Below are 19,155 nucleotides of genomic sequence, written 5' to 3'. Positions count from 1 at the left end.
GGTCATTTTCTGTTCTGCTCCCCTTTTATTGGGTTTGTCCGCGCAAATAGGTCGGTTGCGCGGTAGCTGGGTATTGTGTGATCCTGTTTTGGACCGACATGCGGAGTTAGCCACGGTCGTTGTCCATGCTGACAAGTTGATCCATCCAAACTAAATGTTGAATCATGTGGGAAGAACACCTAACCTGATGTGGGCCTTGAACGTATCTGTTTAATATTGGTAGGCACTTATCACGCTTATAAGCCAACTAGAACCATGCTTTCAATGGCACGGACCAGGTTAAACTGTGTGTGCCACCTAAAGAAGCGCCTTTTACAGTTTCTTACCTACTAAATTTATCCAACTCCAAACGTACACGAATTTCTAGCAGATAAAACCTAGTCATCTGCCGTCCCGAGTCCTAAAATAGAACCAAACAAGCTAGTACCAGCTCTGAAGGTGACCACCAAAGAATGTTTGAAGCACGTCATTCAGGCCCCTAGGTGTTCCAGCCATATTAGTCTTACTCTAAATCATATAAACCAACTTGCGCACTTACGGCTACAACTCAAAAAAATTGAAAATCCTGCCATTTTGCATAAAATTGCCAGTACAATTTCAAGAAAAAATAACAAGAGGAGGTTTTATAGAATTATTTTGACAGATAAAACTCGGCAAAATGTTAACAAAGTCTTAACAACTCTGTCAATTAGGCCTCTTCTTATTAAATGCTGAACAATGAACATTCAATGAATAAATAAAATTAGCTGTCTGAATTTTTTTCAAAAGTTGCAATATAAAATTTTATTTTGGCATACAATATGAACTTAGCTCATTACGAGTGTATACATATGTAGGCCGCATTATCCATGGATTATACGTTCACCATTTGCTATAGCATTTGTAATCCAAACCTCCTCATCTCGCAACATGCCAAGCCAATACACCAAAACGTGTCATTTGTAACCTTAATCTTCTGAAAGTTTTCATTCGGTGGTAGTGGAGTTAGGCGAGATTTAAGTATTATTTTCTTGAACGCAGGATGATGACAGGGACCAAGCACAAACCAACTTCCGAATTTGTCATTAACTTCCCAATGTCTTCAAAGTGAATGAAGTAAGGGGATTTAAATATCATTCTCTCCAACGCAGGATTATGTGAGGGACAAGCATAAACCAACTTAGGAATTTGTCAATCTTTAAAGAATATTGAAATGTATGACAAGAGAATGGGGAAAAACCTAAAATTAATTGTTACTTTCTTTTCACTACACAAACAGTAGTATCTGACCCACTAAATAGACAATAAATACTAGAAGGGAAAATCATATGCACTTTTCGCCATATTTGGGACGTGCATTGGCCAGAGGAGAGATCAAACAGAAGAGGAAAATTTTCCAATGAAAGCCAGAGATGATCTTACATGGAATCTTTGAATGATTCGCCTGATTGCCACATTCTTTTCTGAATCAGCAAGACAGTCTCACCTTCTGATTCTTCTTCAGAAGGGGATTCAGACACTGATTCCCAATGCAATGCTGGTATGTATTTCTTAATGAAATCAATGGTGGGCTTTCTATCACGGACTATGATGAACCCAGTTGGCCGGAGAATACGATCCATCTCAATGAGCAGATCCTCCAGACTGCATCCCTTCTTCTCGACATCAGAAAGCACATTCCAAGCATGCAAGAGGTCATATGTTCGGGGATAAGTAGAAAAGGCCTCACACCTGTTGCACAGAATTCAAGCATCAACAATTCTAATTTTTTGATATAAATGACCAACCAGAGGATCAAACAATTTTCGGGAACACAAATATGAACACCACAACAGAAGAAAGAAAAGAGGACATAATATCCAACAGACATGCAGAAACATTTAAATTCAGACTCTCAGAGTCTCAAACTAAACCTAAGAGCTGTTTGCAGGCCCCCCCTCAGATTTTGGAAAAGTAAAATTTTAACATTTATAATTTAAAATTTTTCAAATTGGTACCAGAATTTTTTTATTGCTTGGCCCCTATAAAAAATTTGAAAATACCATTCACCCTTCCCAACTACCCCCTCTCCTCCCCCCCCAACCCTTCCTCAGAAAAAAAATGAAAAACTTTGGCTCCACCAATATTCGCTTCAAAGTTGTGGGAGCACCAGGCAGGTAGATCCTCACGACATGTCATGTACCGGATTCAGATCAGACTTCCCTGAATGCTGATGTCACAAAGCATACAATTATTTATATAACGGTGCTGAAATCATTACATGTGGTGGAACCTCATAGTTGTGGTTGCTTAGGAACATGATAACATGTCATTGGGCTTCTCTGAATATGAGTGTCTAAATATAAAGATATGCATATGCAATCAATGAGCTCAATACCGACTCATGCCATTTTCAGTAGAAGCCCTATTTGCACAACAAACTATTCTGGTGTGGAAGAAAAACTCTTGATGATCACATTTGCCACAAAATGGACGGTACACGTTAAAATCATTGCATACATAGTTGAACGTCTAAATTCATGAATTTAATGTTCATCCAAATAAATGAAATTGATGAATCCACATAGCAGAAAATACTTGAAAAATTAATTAACTATGAAGTACTATTTCTTAACACCAACTGCACTCAACCACACCCAAGAAGCAAAGATATGCAACTCCATGATCATTTTCATGTGGGTGTTTTTGCATATCTTCATCTGGCAAGATGATGAGTTTCACCAGCACAACCATTTATCTCTGTTTATTCTTTCCATTTATGCCCATGCCACAGCCACAAGCAGAAGCCAAGAAGGAAAGAAAAAAGAAAGCAATCATCGTTACAAATAGGATCTGTCTAGTCATACTGATGTATACGCTATTGCAAATAGAAAACTTTAAGAAGACGGTATGCATAGACATAACTATCGGACATAGAAACCAATTACAATTTTATAAGCTTCTTACCAGTCATGTGTAGTTCCAATCAGTCCTCGGTCATATATTATTCTTAGTGTACTTGGTACATCTTCAGGAACAACGTTCATCACCCACACATTTTTTTCCCTGAGGGCAGCTGCAAAAGACCCCATGTTCGCCTTCATATCCATTATGTTACGCAAGGTATCCTCTTGAATCTTTGGCTTCAACAGGTTCCAGTAAAGTTCAACCCTACGTTGCCAAAGTTCCTGTACATGTTCACAAACACGTCTTAGTGAATATATGGTAGTACACAACTGTGGGACGCAACCAGTGCAAGGAGGTTGTTAGGTCAGTACTCACCGTATCCTTCTTGAACTTGCTAGGTGTGATGCCATGATCAGCAAGACGAGGAGGAGGAGCAGTCAATCTAGCTGGCCAAGGCACTAATTCACTTCCCATGGCGTTGTGGTCATCTGGTGAGTTTCAGGCCATGGACGCACATAAGTTAGTTGGCATTGAAACACGAGTAAAGGTGCACCCATAACATTTTTCTTTTCCTTAAAAAATTCCAAAAGTAAGACTCTTCACCATGAAAACTTAAAAGATATAATCTAAAGGAAAACTAGACAAAAGTGGAGAAAGAGAAGAAAAAAAACATGACCAAACAGTCAAATGCTAATAACAAGCTCAAATATCAAATTTCACAAGATAATAAGCACAAACAGAACGGTTATTTGGAAAACGGACTTGTTTATAATTTTAAAGAGACTAAAATTTGGATGTTACGTGATATATAATTGCCACAAGATGAACAGACCAACAAGAAAAGGATAAAACATGTAAAAGAAAATGGCTGCTTATAACAAAAATGCAACGAGGAATTTGTACCTATGAATGGACATGCACCTGGATGCGTGATAGTGAGAAGACATTAAAGATGGGGACAATTTCCAAGCTCAGAACCAAATGGATAGACCCATTGGGGTCAAAGAATCTAGTAAATGTCAGACCAAGTGTAAATTGATGAATTAGATATGCTAAAGTTACACATTCAGTTTATAGTGCCTTTGGAGTTCAAAAAACAAATGTTTCAGATAAGTAACAAATGAAACTTGTATTTTTAATAAGCTTTAATAAGCCAAAGGGAACTACATCTAGATGACAAGACAATTTAGAAAAGATTGTAGAATCATTTATCCAGAAAATACATTACGCCCATATTTTAAAAAAATGAGACCACTGTCTTTTCTTCCTACTTAGAACATACAAACCTCATTCAGACTATGATTGCCATATCCAAAATACAATACGAATTAGAGGTTTTAAAAAGAAGAAGAAGTGTCCAGACACTATTAAACGAGTTCAGTCAATATACAGGGCCAAAAATGATTACACAAGATTCAATAGGTATTAAAAAAAGTTTGACACTTAAAGCACAGCTGCAAATTTAGTGGACAAGCATAGGTAGCAAGAAGGCGCAGAGGCAGCTAAAACTTATGCTACTTACGTTCAGAGTATGGAGTAATGCAAGCTTCCATTGGTACACCCCATACTGCATCTGGATCATCGTCAGATTTGCACATAGGTGGGTGTGTACCAGGTGGTCTTTTCATGTAACAATCATTTGTAAGAGGTTTCATCCAAATGACTGTCTGGTCTCTTTTGGAAGCAATTTTCCAACACATACGTTCTACTAGGGCACTCATTTCTCTCCAGATACGGAGATCCTCTTCATCCTGCGCATATGCTTCCGGAGAGGAGTAAGCAAAATAGCCTCCTGGTCTTAGTACCCTGTCCAACTCCAACAGAAGTATTCCATCTCTCTGAAGCCAATCAATTCGACACCTAGAACAATGCGCAAATTCAAATGATCTGCTTGGGTAAGGAAGCCTCTTAGTACCCAGTACACCAAGATATGCAGGTATTCCTCTTTCCAATGCAAACTGAATCTGGTTCTGATGAACATCATTTGGTGCCAATGACATTGCAATTACATCTGAGGAAAGGAGGTATGCACCAAAACTTGCAACTCCACAACCCACATCAAGCACCGTACGAATATTCCCATTGTTATTCAGATTATTGTCACTGAAGTTGAGCATCTGTCAATTTCATTAACAAAATTAATCGTCAAACATTTGTCGGCAAAAAAGTTTATCAATTACTGAAATTTCATTCTCAAATTTGCTGAACTTACATTTGCGAGTGCAGCAATGTACTTATCAGCTCCATAATGAAAGTGAGTACCACCACCAGGAAACACTATTTTCTCACCCTTCACAACCATCCAGTTTTGATCAGACTTCTCATGGGCAAGGTGGGTGTGAGGTATGTTTGCTTTCCATACTTCATCTCTGCTTTTAGGCCACTTGATTGGGATCTGCAAAATGTCGTTACCACAAAAGGGGAGAGAGAGCAAAAGTCAGGACTAAAACATTAATGAAGCATATAAAACCATGCAAACAACCAGGACTATCATAATTTAAAACGTACAAGACAAGAACTCTGGACAACATGACAAACTAGTAATTGCCTCGCAACGGCAATTTTTTAGAGGGATGAAATGTATAAGGGCACTATTTCCGTTTTAGAAGGCCATCCAGCAAGCCAGTCAAGTTTCAACCAAACACACTGTTGTTACATGAACTAAAACAATTGTCCATCATGTGGATGGCAATGTCTTTGAGCCTGAGATTCATGGTATTTCGCAAATTTCATAAACAAGACAAATCGAGAAAAACATGCACTACGTTCAAAAGGTGTACCCGTTGTTACCTGGTAACCCGGAGGTGGTGGGATCAAACAATTATAGCGCCTGTCAGCAGGAGGACAATGTCTCTCATAATGCTCCATCAGGTTCAGGTCCAGCTTCAATCTCAACTGGTAAATGAGATTTCTATCTAGGCAGGGAATTAGCTCTGAATGTCGAGAGTCGCAGACCTTGAAAACAAAGAAAAGGATCAACATAAATAAACTGACAACGGTGACAAAGTAACCATTGTCAAGAGCATTAATAGTAACTTACAGGAAAGCTTTTGGGGACGAAATCAACATCACCGTCCTCCATCCCGAGCCTGGAGTCCTCATCGGTCCTCAACCTATCAGCTGGATCCGCCTCCTCTTCGCCACCCAAATAGGTAGATCCTAACTTTCTTAGTGATCTTCCGTACTCAAAAGCTGACGTCCCGTGGTTCCCTCCAGATCCGAAGGATGAACCGTAATATACAAATATAAAGCAAAGGAGAACAGCCATGACACACAAGGAAGTCACCAAGCCCTTCCTTTGAGCTCCATCTGGCCGACCCCGCATCATCTTGGCTTCTAATTTTCTACAGCTTCAACTTGCTTATTTGCTATCTTCTTTTTTGGATTTTTGCTATATCACAAGTTCGTAGACATGGGGACTAGCTGAATCAAGCAAATTGCAAGCAGAAATGAGTGGAGAAAAAAAAGGACTCAGACCCGCCTATTGTAGGAGATCTATAACTACTACTTCAAAAAGGGGCAGCATAGATGATACGTATAGAAAGTTATAGTTAGATCTACAGAAATCAGACCTGAGAGACGAAAACATCAACCAGAAATCTCAGACGAGAAACACAAAATAGAGAATACGAGTGAAATTCAACGATGGACACGTAGAAGAAAGTATGAAAATGACGAAGATCGTATTCCACTGTATCTTCAAAATTGGATACAATTCAAGGTCAATCTCAGGTTATTATTTAATTACATATAATACGAACAATTTCCTATTATTTTACAGAGCACAGCCACGAAATTTCTGCGGTGTGAACTCAGCCACCGACAGCTGACTAAGCGTGTATAAACTTTTGCCGGTTACCTATTAAAAAGAGGGAATAAACACAAGGCCAAAGAAAAGCCCATTCATTCTCCGGATATAAAGAAAGACGCATCCAGATTTCAAGTCAAGCAAATCGCAACCGGGAGAAAATAATGTCACGCAACAATGACTATAAAGTTTTTTTTTGGAACAAAAATCTGAAGAAACGGTATATAGAGAAACCGTGTTACGCGCGAGCTCTACAGGTAATATGAAAGATACCAATTAAGTACAGCGAGTGAAAACAAGTGCCGAGAAATTGCAGTTCACACCTCGTGTCCAACATGACAAAGGATGAGCAAGAGACACACAGATCTGAGAAAAATGGAAGGATCAAGATCTCAAAGTTTAGAAAAAGAACGCAAAATCGGCACCGTTCTCGCCAAAGGAATCGTAGATCTGCACAAAGTGCATAGAGAGCAAACTAAAAACAACGGAGAACTCTATATCTGATCTCAAATCAAAGCCGAATTCCGAAAAAATCTACAATGGCAAACTATGCACGAGCAGATGCCGTCTGAAAGCGCGGTACAGGGAGAGAGAAATACGACTCACGCTTACAGTAGCGCAGATCTGACCTTACCTTCAACCTAAACGATCAGCAGAGGTTTCCATCAAAGAAGCCCTGGATCTCATGGCAATCGATCTCCAGATGGAACACCTTCGACGGGCTATAAAGAAGGAACGGGAAGAGAGACTGAACAGAGGGCAGTGAGAGAGAGAGAGAGGCCGCGTCGGGCACTTCGGCTTTCGCGCTTTTATAGGGTGGATGATCAACATACGCACCGTATAAGGCGACGTATCTCCAGAGTATATAGGTCGGCCAATAAGTTTGCGAAATTTTCAACTTAGGCGTTCATATGTTGAGATAATTCTGAAAGGGGCCACATTTCGCAGAAAGAAACATATAGGAAAGAGCGTGCTCAGTTTAAGATTTTGATAAAGTGTACGATCTTTTCCTTGGTGTTGCCTTTGTAAAGTTTGGTGGTGGAGCTCAAACCATATTTAGATCGAACCAGAACAGGGAAAAAAAAGAGCTATTTTATCAATATCTCGAGAGTGAGATAATGGTAAAATTCTTCATTTAACAGGTGACGGCAAAAAGAGAACAACCAAATTGCAATGGTCTTTTATAATATTATGGCCAAAACTTTGGACCTATCTAAAACTCCCCATTAAACAAAGAGTATCGTGGTCATAGTTGTCGGCCGTTATACGCAGATCTTGAAGCCCTTTTTTTTTTTTTTTCATGAGATCATCAACCATGCATTAACTGTTCGAGAACTTTTAGCAATTTATGAATTCGAGAACTTTTAGCAATTTATGAAGACAGAATTGATTATTTGTATCCTCTTAAGGCTCCCGAAATTATACGAGTATTATGTAGATAGTTATTTCAGGAACTTCGAATTTATCATGAGGTTTTGCTTTAAACGAGAAATTTCCATTGAAAAGCCTGCCGGCCTTTTGTGAAGTACCCGGAAAGTGAGAAAATACGCACGTAGAAAAATATTTGAATGGAAGAAATCTGGTAAAAGAAGATTCTTCTTTTTTCGGCAGCGCAAACTGAAACGATACAAATCTCTCACAGGGCATTCTTGTCCTCACAAAAATGAATAAATTTTTTTAAAGCTAATAAAGGAAACTTTTCATGAAAACATAAATACATTTTTTTCCCGGAATGATGACATAAAGTTTAAATACGTATCTCCCAAGACCTTTCTTATAACTCATTTTCTCAGTTGGTTAATCAGTTTAAATTAAATATCATTGGTTTGATTTTATACGTAACTAACATTAAGAAAGCTAAAGGAAAGCAACCGAGCAGATTTTGCAGGCCAGAGAGAATCTTGGATAAAGACGCCCAAATCACTAACCGCGAGTAAACAATTTTGGTCCCACAAACTAACGTTGACACTACACGTCAATTGATATAAAGATTTTGAACACACGAATAACATTGCCACAGAAAGCGAAATCTTGCCCTTGTATTATGACATAAACGGATTCCATAGAAATTTGTGGCGACGCGCAAATGTTAGGAATATCTGTGTCGAAGTTCCCCAACCAAGGCACTGATCCAGGCGACAAAAACCAGCCCATCGTCAACAAAAATTTTGAGAATAAACCAACGAGAAACAAATTTGGGCAGACATTAGAAAATGAAGTTTCCCCATCGTGTAAGCAACACTGAACGTCAAATAAACACCCCTAGGCTTTACAGAAAGAGATGCCATTATAAGAGAAAGGATTAGTTTGCATTTCTTCGGCATTGTTGAAGATACCATGTGCAACAGGTGAAAGAAAAATGAAAGAACAATAGAACCACCGGCAAGTCATCCCCTGATGATATTCACATAAGCAGGCCCCAAATCCCCCAAAAACCTATGCAAGAAATTCGCACAAAGACGAAACGCAAGCCTCTTGACGGGAGAGAGAAGCTTATCCGCCGAAGCCGTAGAGGGTACGGCCCTGCCTCTTGAGGGCATAGACGACGTCCATGGCTGTGACCGTCTTTCGGCGAGCGTGCTCCGTGTAGGTGACCGCGTCGCGGATGACGTTCTCGAGGAAGATCTTGAGAACGCCTCTCGTCTCCTCATAGATGAGGCCGCTGATGCGCTTCACGCCTCCCCTGCGAGCCAGTCGCCGGATCGCCGGCTTCGTGATGCCCTGGATGTTGTCCCTCAGAACCTTCCTGTGCCTCTTCGCTCCGCCCTTGCCTAAACCCTTTCCGCCTTTGCCTCTTCCCGACATCCTCTTCCAAGCAGACTTTTCTGCTCCTTCGTCTTCTTCGGCGGACGGAAGAACGCTCGGATGGAAACCTGAAGAGCCGATGAACGAGTCACCCAGTTTATAGAACACCCAGTCCAATTCTGGCCGTTGGATCTGGGGTCGATCCGCGACTGCGCTCTGAAGGAGTGTTGTCGCCGTAGGATGTGGTTTCTCGTGACGTGATTGGATGGAATTTGAATGGCAAGATTGGCACAAACTAATATTTACCTGACGGCGGCCAACTTGAGGAAAAATTACATCTTAGTCGTCCTTCTTCCTTTTTTCTTTTACATAGTACAGACGGCTCAGATCTAAGTATCACCGAGATAATATGATCGCATATCAGAGCAACATGCTATTGGAGATCGAAGGCCAACGGATTCTACGTGTATTTAGTCGAACTTTGATGCCAGATTTGATTTACAGGGATGTACATGATAGCTTGTCAGTAAATAATTTGAAGTTCTTGTTCTATATTTTCACATTAAAGTATAATATGACTAATATTATTAAAAAAATTGGTTCTCCTAGCTTATGGTATGCACACTGCACAGGAAAGTAAAGCTTAGATTCTGAATAACATGTATTCTGAATAAGCATATATTTGATTTGGTTTGACATGCACTGGATTAGAATCGGATGTAAGTTTTACTATATCCGATTTATTGGACATTTATTTATGTATTGAAATTCAAATGTGAGTAACGAAAAAACCTAATGCCATATCCAAAACTGTTTTCAAATTCACAATTTGAATTGTACTTTTATTTTCACGTCGAAATTTGAAATATAACGTTCAAACGACAAATTTGGATTATTGAGCACCACGGTCACGGTAGGAAGGAAGACATAGCAACTTCATTTTAAAGACGCAGTTGCACCAATACATGTAAAAAGTAGATTCAAGAGTGCCACTTAATATTTTTGCTATTTTATATTACTTATTAGCTTTCGGTTAAAAATATATATAGACGTTGAAAACTGCTTTGTATCGCGATCCGCGTACGACTCTCGTGAGTGGGTAAAGTAAACCTTTTCCCAATCGGCAGGCTAACGGATTCGATTGGATAAACCATCTCGACAGCACTAGTTACCGTTTTCTCTAATGATTATGGAACAAATATGCAGAATAAGTTATATACTCTTCATTTGAACATGTTTGTTTACTGCTTGAGTTGTCATCTAATTTGGTCACACTAAAAACTAAACTTTTGAATTTTGATGAACACGATCAGATATATGACCAAATTTTTGCATAGGACATGCCTAGAATGTTGAAGACACGTACCTTTTAATCTCCTGTCACAAACATTGTTTGATAAAATATTTGTTAAAAACAGATGGGTCCCACAAAAATCTTGGCCGATTTGCTCTTCCGCTCATCTTTAGTTCATCAGTCAGGCAAAAGTTTATCTTCCAATAAAATAAATTTATTTTTCGAATGAGTGGGAGGGAACAACACCGGTTTCGAACTGATAGCATCAAGAGGAATCGAACTGATAACCTTAGGTTTATCAATTTGTCAGCATGTCCATTGAGGCATCTAAACTCATAATTTTTCCACTGCTTAATCATCATGTAATAAAAATTTAGAAAGCATTAATGTTCTGTTCTTCAATCAGCCAAACTCAAAAGAGGAACTGCGAATTCGAACATGAATCAAGTCCCGCCCTTGTCACTACGCAGTCGGCCTGTGCCTTTTAATGGTGTTGTGTTGTTGTTGTTAAACTCATCTAAAAGAAGAAGGAAAGAAACAAGTGGGTCATATTTGAGACGGAAGCGAGGATCAAACCAAGGTGGGCCAACAATTTGGATGTCGGTGACTTTGTGCACTCCTTTGTAAATACACTAGTGACGATTTAGGGCTTCACCAACTAAGTTGAATTGTTCGGCGACTCAGTTATGATTCAATCACAAGAAGATATCGTTTCTCGTTTTAGAGAAAAAAAAGATGCATAGTTAAACAAACATACGGAAATGAGTTTAGAGGCCTACGGCAATAATGGGGCTGCTCGAGGCGGAACCTTTATCTTTCATTATAATAAAGAAAAAAAAAAAAGAGTTTGTTTATTAATTCTCAAGTAAAAGAAAAAACGGTTCAAAGACGTTAATTTTCATGGATTAGTCCCTCCCTTTAGTGGAGACGCATAACTTAAATCCGGTGCTTATATTTAGTAGGCAAGCATGTATAGATGAAAGAATATTCTTATATTCTTCATACAAAATACAACAGTTGATGAGAGAGACCGACCAAATGTGATGTGGACCGACGTAATAAACATACTAGTGTCGTACACACCTGTTTGTGAACCAACTCGACTCGTTATTGATTCGGTGAATTGCTCGATTCAGCTGAACCGGTTAAAAAGATTGAAGAAGTAATTTAAAGAACAAACAAAAAAGACAAAATAACTTTAAAATCCATAAATTTGGATACGCTATTGAATCAGTCATCCCATTCAGGCTATATATATATATATATATATTAGTAGCTACCAAACCCTTACGCTAGATCCATTCAACGGGTATTATTTTGGCAGTTGGTGATTGTAAAATGGATGATTAATACAAATACAAAGAGAAAAGACTGTTAAATAATACCCGTTGTTAAGTGAGTTATTCTTTCTTTGATTCTTTGTATCGATGTCAGTTGTCTGAGTAAAAATGTGGAGGCATGCCCTCCGGCAGGTTGTTTTCGGTTTATACATTCTAAATGTGATTCTCCCAAAGTAAAGTGTTTTTGGTGCCTCTTGTACAGTTGCTGAAAATGTTGAAGCCATGACTCGTGATTATGCACTGCATGTGAAGCGAGAAAGAAACGTGGAGCGTTTTTTTCGGAAAAGAGAAGATATGATGAGAATATGGAAAGCAGTGTCAAACAGGACGCGACGAAGGCGTCTCTCTCTTTATCTCACCGCGTCAATTCCATCACCGAATTCCGAAAAGCCTTTCTCCTTTTTCTCCCTTGGCCCGTGAGTTGCCTTCGGCGCTTCGCGATGTCTATTCGCTATTCACTCTTCATATCCTTCTCCGCAACCTGAAATTCAGGGAAAACCTTCTAGTTGGCTATCAAGTTTTGATGAACGAAAAACACTTGGGAAATTCCGGGGAAGTCATCTCCTCCTTCCGTTATCCTTGTGCTGAGTAGAATTTGGCAGATCCTAAACTGCCTCTCGGATCTCAGCAATCAGGCGCATTCTGAACATAAACCCCCTTTCTTCGATCCCTTATCTTATACTTCAAGTCCTCAGAGCCACTTTACGGAACCCGGCTATTTATTGCTCGAAGACTTTCCAATCTGCTGATCCCACTTCAATCCAGAGATATCTTGTGCCTGAAAATTGCTACCACCGATCGCCACCATTTTCTTGACCTCTGAGCAGAAATCCTGGTGTTCTGTTTCGAATCTTTTCTAATTCCATCATCCCAACGAAGTTCTACTGTATTTTGATCGCTTGAAACATCTAAATCCTTGAAACAGCTATTACATCCGCTTGTTAATTTTTCGATACGCATACTTCCTTTGATCAGGGGATCCCCTCCTTTTCAGGAAAGGATGTCGTTTGAGGAAGAAGAAGCACTCGAGCAAACTCTTCTTGTCGTCCGGGAAGTCTCCGTGTATAAAATTCCTCCCAGAAGCAGTAGTGGTGGTTACAAGTGTGGGGAGTGGCTTCAGTCTGATAAGATTTGGTCGGGAAGACTGAGGGTCGTGTCATGTAAAGAAAGATGTGAGATTCGGCTTGAAGATCCCAACTCAGGCGACCTCTTTGCCGCCTGCTTCGTCCTCCCAGGGCAGAGAGAGAATTCCGTGGAAACTGTTCTTGATTCCTCCCGCTATTTTGTGCTGAAGATAGAAGACGGAAGGGGAAAACATGCATTCATTGGCTTAGGTTTCAATGAGAGAAACGAGGCGTTTGATTTCAATGTCGCGCTATCGGATCATGAGAAATATGTCAAGAGAGAGCACGAGAGAGACTCAGGCGAAGAGAACGAGGAGAGTCACATCGACATCCATCCCGCAGTGAATCATAGGTTGAAGGTAATGTTATGGTTGACCTTCTTCGTTTCGTCCCAAAATAAATTATATTTACATTTCTTTTGGGTGGAGATCTGAATCGACTGATATGTATAAAGCTCTTATTGGTTGATTTTTTTTTTTTTTTTCATTTTAGATTTCATTGGATTATACATCATCCCGAGTTCTGTTTGCTGAAGTCCTATTAGAACATCAGATTTACTCTGAATTTTGGACCCTTTGCCTTAGTGCTCCAAAGAAAGCCCATGTAACTTAATCTGAGTCCTGTTGAGGACTTTTAAGTTTGAACTGAAGAGAGTTTATGCATTTGAGAAGCGAGCTCTTATAAATCCTGGTTTTAGTGGCTACCGTTTGTAGGAGATGCCAGTTACAGTCTAGATTGAGTGCAGATACAGCGTTGGGAGGTTATCTGTTCCTTTCTGAAATGCATATATTTGCATCCCAGTTTTCAGTTTCCGATCAACGACCGGAAGGTAGTCTGAGCAAATTATACCAAGTGCATGAACTCCGGTTCCAGCTACCATTACCCAATCAGAACCTTAGTCTTAGTGGGTAGAAGTCTTCATTATGTGCGAAAATTTGATTTGCCATTTAGTTCAAGGATATACAAGAAAAGAAATTGAGCTGTTTGCACTGAAACCATTTCTTCCTCTAACAAGCTGCATTTTGAACTGGTTAGACTGTAAACCAGCAGGTGCTGATGAATGCCCACATGCGATTTTATCATATAATTGTTTGTGTTTATTTTGTTAAATCTCCTGGACATTTCGTTTGGCTAGTCTGGCAAATTCATTTTTCTTCCAGCATGCAGATGCTTGATTTTATATACAAAATGCTAGTTCACAGTTGTGCAACCCTTCATGTATGTTAGAAACTTAGAAGATCCAGCAAGCATAGCTGTGTTCGATGCTGAATAAGAGACAAGAAATAATAAATTCTGAAAAGGAGGTTCGATGCATTCCTTGCAAACTTGCAGTATGTCTTAACCTGAGGATCCTGCGTAGAAAGAATGAGTTTCCTTAAAAAAGCAGTCCACAAGCAGAAAGCATAATTGTACCCACTCACAATAGAAAAACGATCACATCAATATAATGCCCCATCCATCTTCCTTCCACTTCTCTTTCTTCTCCCATCGTCCAACAACAATAACAGTAAGGGTTCTATATTAGGCCATCAATTTCTGCATTGTTAGTTAAAATCGTTGAAAATTTTAGACAAGATCATAGATATCATATTTTCAAATGTCGTCTCAATACATATATATATATATACACACACACACACACACAGACAGACATATATGTAGTTTAATTATACCGTATATGGATTGAATACTATGTGGAATAATTATAAACTGTAACTGATTGAGTTCGGCAAATGTTACATACAAAATTACTTTTGCAAGATTAAAGTCTTGTTGTCAGCTAATTTATTTATTTTATTAGAAAGTACTTTATATATATATGCATCTTTAAACCATCAATCAAATTGATCAGATGTTGTAAACCCATATTCATGTATATGCCTTAAATATACATTTACATACTCAAGCATGGGCTACTTTTGTTGTTTTACAGTCCATGCATGTTTTTCTTTGTGTTGAGGCATACTGTAATAAAAGATGCAAGTCACCATGCATTAAAAGGATGAGAGAGAGAGAAAAAGAGGGAAACAAATGAATTTTCTTAAACGAAATCTCACCTAATATCCACCATCTGATCTTCTTGGAATCGATAGCATAGATGATTCCCATCAAAGTCTGTCTTGTGTATGAGGGTCTAGTACCTACCTGTTTGTTTTCCTATATATTGATAACTGACTGAACCAACCAATCAGACTAGTCACTTGACTAATCAGGATTTTGACTGCTAAAGTATGTCAATTAGGCAGTTGTGGAAATGGAAGTGTGCTGTTGTTATTAATCATGGTTGTAGAGCTGGTAAATTAGCTGAATAAACTGGGCTGGCTTTGTTCAAGCTTGGATGCTGTTTTTGTCAAAAGAAACAATTAAAGAAATAGGCATATATATGTCCGGATGTGTATATAGTCATGTATGTTTATTAGATAAAGATGAGAAACAAACTGCATCTAAGATGATGACTGGCAATCAGTTTTTCTGATACACCTTTTGGATACACTTTTTCTTTTTAATGATGTGGGTCTTAGTTTTTACAGTGTATTTTGCATGATAGGTCTATTAGGTATTTGGCTAGTGGAGCAGCGATTGTTCAAGCTTGGTCCATGGACACAACAAGCTGTATCAGGTTGAATTGCTCATTACTGAGATGAATGGCCATGTCATGGTGCAGCTTTGTTTAATTTGCTAGCCTTTCGTGAGGGTTGTATTAAATGCTGGTGCTTTAGTGCTTTAGTTGTGGTTAGATTTAGAGGCACATGTTAACTGCAGAATGCCGAGCTGCTTAAATGTTTCATTCTTGTTCATTGAGATTTTGTACTTTCATATTATTATGTACATTCATGTACACATGCACATAATTGGTCTTTTAAGTTTTAAATTTGATACCTCGAGACAATACCCTGCATTGCTTTTTGAGGAGAAATGTAATTCCCTTTCTGTTTTCACAACATCCGGGTGTACAAGTGCATCTTAGATCAAAGCTTGCAGTTTTTTGTTGCTAATTGCTTAGGAGTTCAGTAAATTTGAAGCGACCTATTGTGATTTTTTAGCTTCTCAATGACAAAAACTGTAAGCATTTTAATATGCATTTTCTGTGCACTTTTCTTGGCCTCATCATGGCGACTAAAGTTGGTTAACCCTTGGGTGTCTCGGTTAGGCCTTTTCCTTTCTTCTGACTCTTTGGGTTTGAGTGCGTCCAAGGGCCATATCTTTGTCAGTTGTCACACTATTTTTCTGGTTGAGGTAGAGACAAAGATAAAAACAAGCAGAATCAACTGCAGACATATTTCATTTCCTTCTATTATATTGGTTTCCTTTTGCAGTCTTCATACAGTTAAAATTGCAACTTCTAGAGTAGCTTCTTATTTTGGTCCAGTCTGTCTTTCAACCGTCCACCTCACCTACCTTCAAATAGTGAGTCAAGTCCACTTGTTTGATTGACTGGAATTCAAGTGCATACGGGAATCAGAAGGTTTTTTTAGTTTAAAGACACTTTAAACTTTAAAGTTTATTAGTGATCTATGGTGGATGGTCCAGTCCTTCTATGGCCTGAGATGGATGGGGCATGTGAGCTTGTTTCTGGGGATGGTGTTCCCTGAGATGTCCATGTAAAGGTAGATTTGGATATCATTTTATTGTGGCTAGTGTATGGAAGGAGCCAGTTTCCTTGCCCATGGTTATAGTTTGTGATATTTATGCAGGAGATTCTGGTTCCATCTTGTCATAGTCCAAGTGTTCAAATTGGAAATATAAATGTACAGCAGATCGTCATGGTAACATGATTCAAGGAAAAATGAGGAGAGTCGCCATGGGGAAGATGGAGGAAGACCATTGATTTTACATGGTCTGGCGCACTAAGCATGTCTTTTCTGTTATGTTCAGCTTGAGTTGTGAAAAAAATGTGACTAGCAAAGAGTAGATGATGAGACTGGTTTTTGCAACTGTTTTCAGTATTTGGTTTCTATTTTGGAGGTATTACCATGGTTTTCTAATTTTGGATAAGAATGTTAATTTATCAGGAAGGAGAAACAATCCGGATCAATGTGAAGAACAAGCCATCCACTGGAACCGGCATGCTATCAGCTGCTGGAATTCATGGTGGATCTTCTGGAACTGGGAAAGCTGGCGTTGTTTCTGGCACAGGGAAAGTTGGTGGATGCCTTGCACCTCCTCCGACTGATACCCCAAAGATCAGATCCCCTCTTCCACCACCACCCAATGATCCTGTTGCTGCAAGGATATCTCATAACATTGGGCATCTCCATGGTTCTAAAGAAAGTACGAGGAATGGTGCTGATCCTCTGTCGGATTTGTCCAAGATTGAGGTCTCTCTCTCTCTCTCTCTCTCTCTCACTCACTCACAAGGGCACCCCTAAACACATGCACTCACATACACTGCACAAATACATGTGCATAGACGCAGACGATTCAACCACACACAATGAAATTTGCAATGATTCCTTTTTACGAGATTAACAGTGATTGAATGATCTAATGGTTTATTTGGAATTGCAGAGGAGCCTCCCGCAGGTGACTGGTTCTAGCTCGGCGAAGGGAACTGCTTCTGGCTGGGCGGCCTTCTAAAATTATTAGCAGATACAAAGTTTAGCAGTAAAGAGAGAAAATGGCACAAAGATGGAACAAGGAGATCCCTCTCTGCCTCTCTGGCCAGTACACGGAATGGGAGCTTCACATACTGAAGATAGGTGCAATAGATTTTGCTGTTTGAATTTTCTTCTTTTGCGCTGTCAGCGATGTGCTAATTCCTTTTACCTGAAGAGGCGCTAATTTCTTTATTTTGCCCTCTTTTGAGGAGGTATACTCGTTAAGAATTAAGACTGTTTATATGTTGTGGAGCTTTGTCTGTTATGCTGTTTGCGCTTCCCGCAGAATTTCTGTTAGCCTTATCCTGTTGCTTTTGCAAAAATTTTGCTCAACGCCGATGAGTTACATCAGGCAATGAAGAAGTGATTGGAATTGCGGAATCATTGCGAAACACAGATAGAAGAAGACGGATGACCAATTGAACTGATAAAAGTGGTAGCAATAGATTGCGTAATGCATTCACATGACGACAACCTCATGGTTGAGACTTTCTGATACACAATAGTCTCCATTCATGACAGCTTAGCTTCGCCAGATCATTTGCATCCGTCACCTATCTTTGAATATGAGAGAAAAGTTACTCATCTATAGTCTGCTGATCTGTATATCTGAACGCAAACACACATATATGCCAGCATATGCGCATATTGACGTAGTTGATGTTAGCTTACATCTTACAACTGCTCCATTTTTCAATTGTGAGCGATCGTTATACCGTCTGCCTTGTAACAGGTAAAACCCTGGTTGAGTTGACAGGAGGTTTTGCATCTGTTAGAAGACGGAGATCTGTACTAAATGAGATAGGGCAAAGCTGAAAGTGTTAGTAAGCATGTAGATCAAGGTTAAGGTCAAAGTAAGTATCAGTCTCTATTTTCTTGAGGCTTCCAACTAGTAATTTGAAAATAAGTTTGTTAATTAAAATTATCTTAATACAATAATATAAATACCCTTTAAAGAAAGAAGAAAAAGGAATTTAGTTCATGGAATGACAGCAATGCATCGAATATTTAGGTGTATTTAAATCTGATTTTGAATTTTGAAGGATGTAATTTCTTAAATCTGAATCTGATCTTATTTGTTAATCGAATATTAATTTTTTTATATCTGAATTTTTCTGACACATTCGATGAGATATTCAATTGAAATTGCGTTGGAAATGAAAAGGAAGAAACGGAAACTTCAAAGCGAAAACAGAAGGGCACCTACCTTGTTTACCGTGCGTGGCATGGTTCAGGACCATCCACGTCGGGCCTCGATCACGATGAAGCCTCAAAACTACGTGCTAAACACGTCGCTCGGCGAGAGTGGTCGAGGACGGTCCACGTTAGGCCCCAAATCACAAAGCCTGGGCCGTCAAGTTGGATGAATGCAAGCCAACCA

At 39.2% G+C, this 19,155-nt stretch overlaps 3 protein-coding genes across 3 annotated transcripts; 1 reads left to right on the top strand and 2 right to left on the bottom strand.

Annotated features, from left to right (window-relative positions):
- Positions 1–1,150: 1,150 nt before the first annotated feature.
- Positions 1,151–7,468, bottom strand: LOC116252766 (probable methyltransferase PMT3). The gene is made up of 8 exons (XM_031627278.2): positions 7,308–7,468; positions 5,906–6,288; positions 5,656–5,820; positions 5,078–5,260; positions 4,388–4,982; positions 3,241–3,353; positions 2,926–3,146; positions 1,151–1,710 (listed from the first exon to the last, which is right to left on the bottom strand). The coding sequence occupies exons 2-8, from the start codon at positions 6,191–6,193 to the stop codon at positions 1,398–1,400; spliced, it is 1,878 nt and encodes a 625-aa protein (XP_031483138.1). The 5' UTR covers positions 6,194–6,288; positions 7,308–7,468; the 3' UTR covers positions 1,151–1,397.
- A 1,492-nt stretch (positions 7,469–8,960) lies between these two features.
- LOC116252936 (histone H4) lies at positions 8,961–9,564 on the bottom strand. Its single transcript, XM_031627580.2, has one exon. It carries the CDS (start codon positions 9,476–9,478, stop codon positions 9,167–9,169), a length of 312 nt encoding a protein of 103 aa, XP_031483440.1. The 5' UTR covers positions 9,479–9,564; the 3' UTR covers positions 8,961–9,166.
- Positions 9,565–12,343: 2,779 nt separating this feature from the next.
- Positions 12,344–18,039, top strand: LOC116252911 (uncharacterized protein At1g03900). Its single transcript, XM_031627530.2, has 3 exons — positions 12,344–13,535; positions 17,190–17,495; positions 17,686–18,039. Exons 1-3 carry the CDS (start codon positions 13,053–13,055, stop codon positions 17,752–17,754), a joined length of 858 nt encoding a protein of 285 aa, XP_031483390.1. The 5' UTR covers positions 12,344–13,052; the 3' UTR covers positions 17,755–18,039.
- Positions 18,040–19,155: the final 1,116 nt, after the last annotated feature.

Source organism: Nymphaea colorata, chromosome 4 (assembly GCF_008831285.2).
Source record: "Nymphaea colorata isolate Beijing-Zhang1983 chromosome 4, ASM883128v2, whole genome shotgun sequence".
In the NCBI taxonomy this organism is placed as follows: Eukaryota; Viridiplantae; Streptophyta; class Magnoliopsida; order Nymphaeales; family Nymphaeaceae; genus Nymphaea; species Nymphaea colorata.
This window is presented reverse-complemented; position numbering and strand designations above follow the sequence as displayed.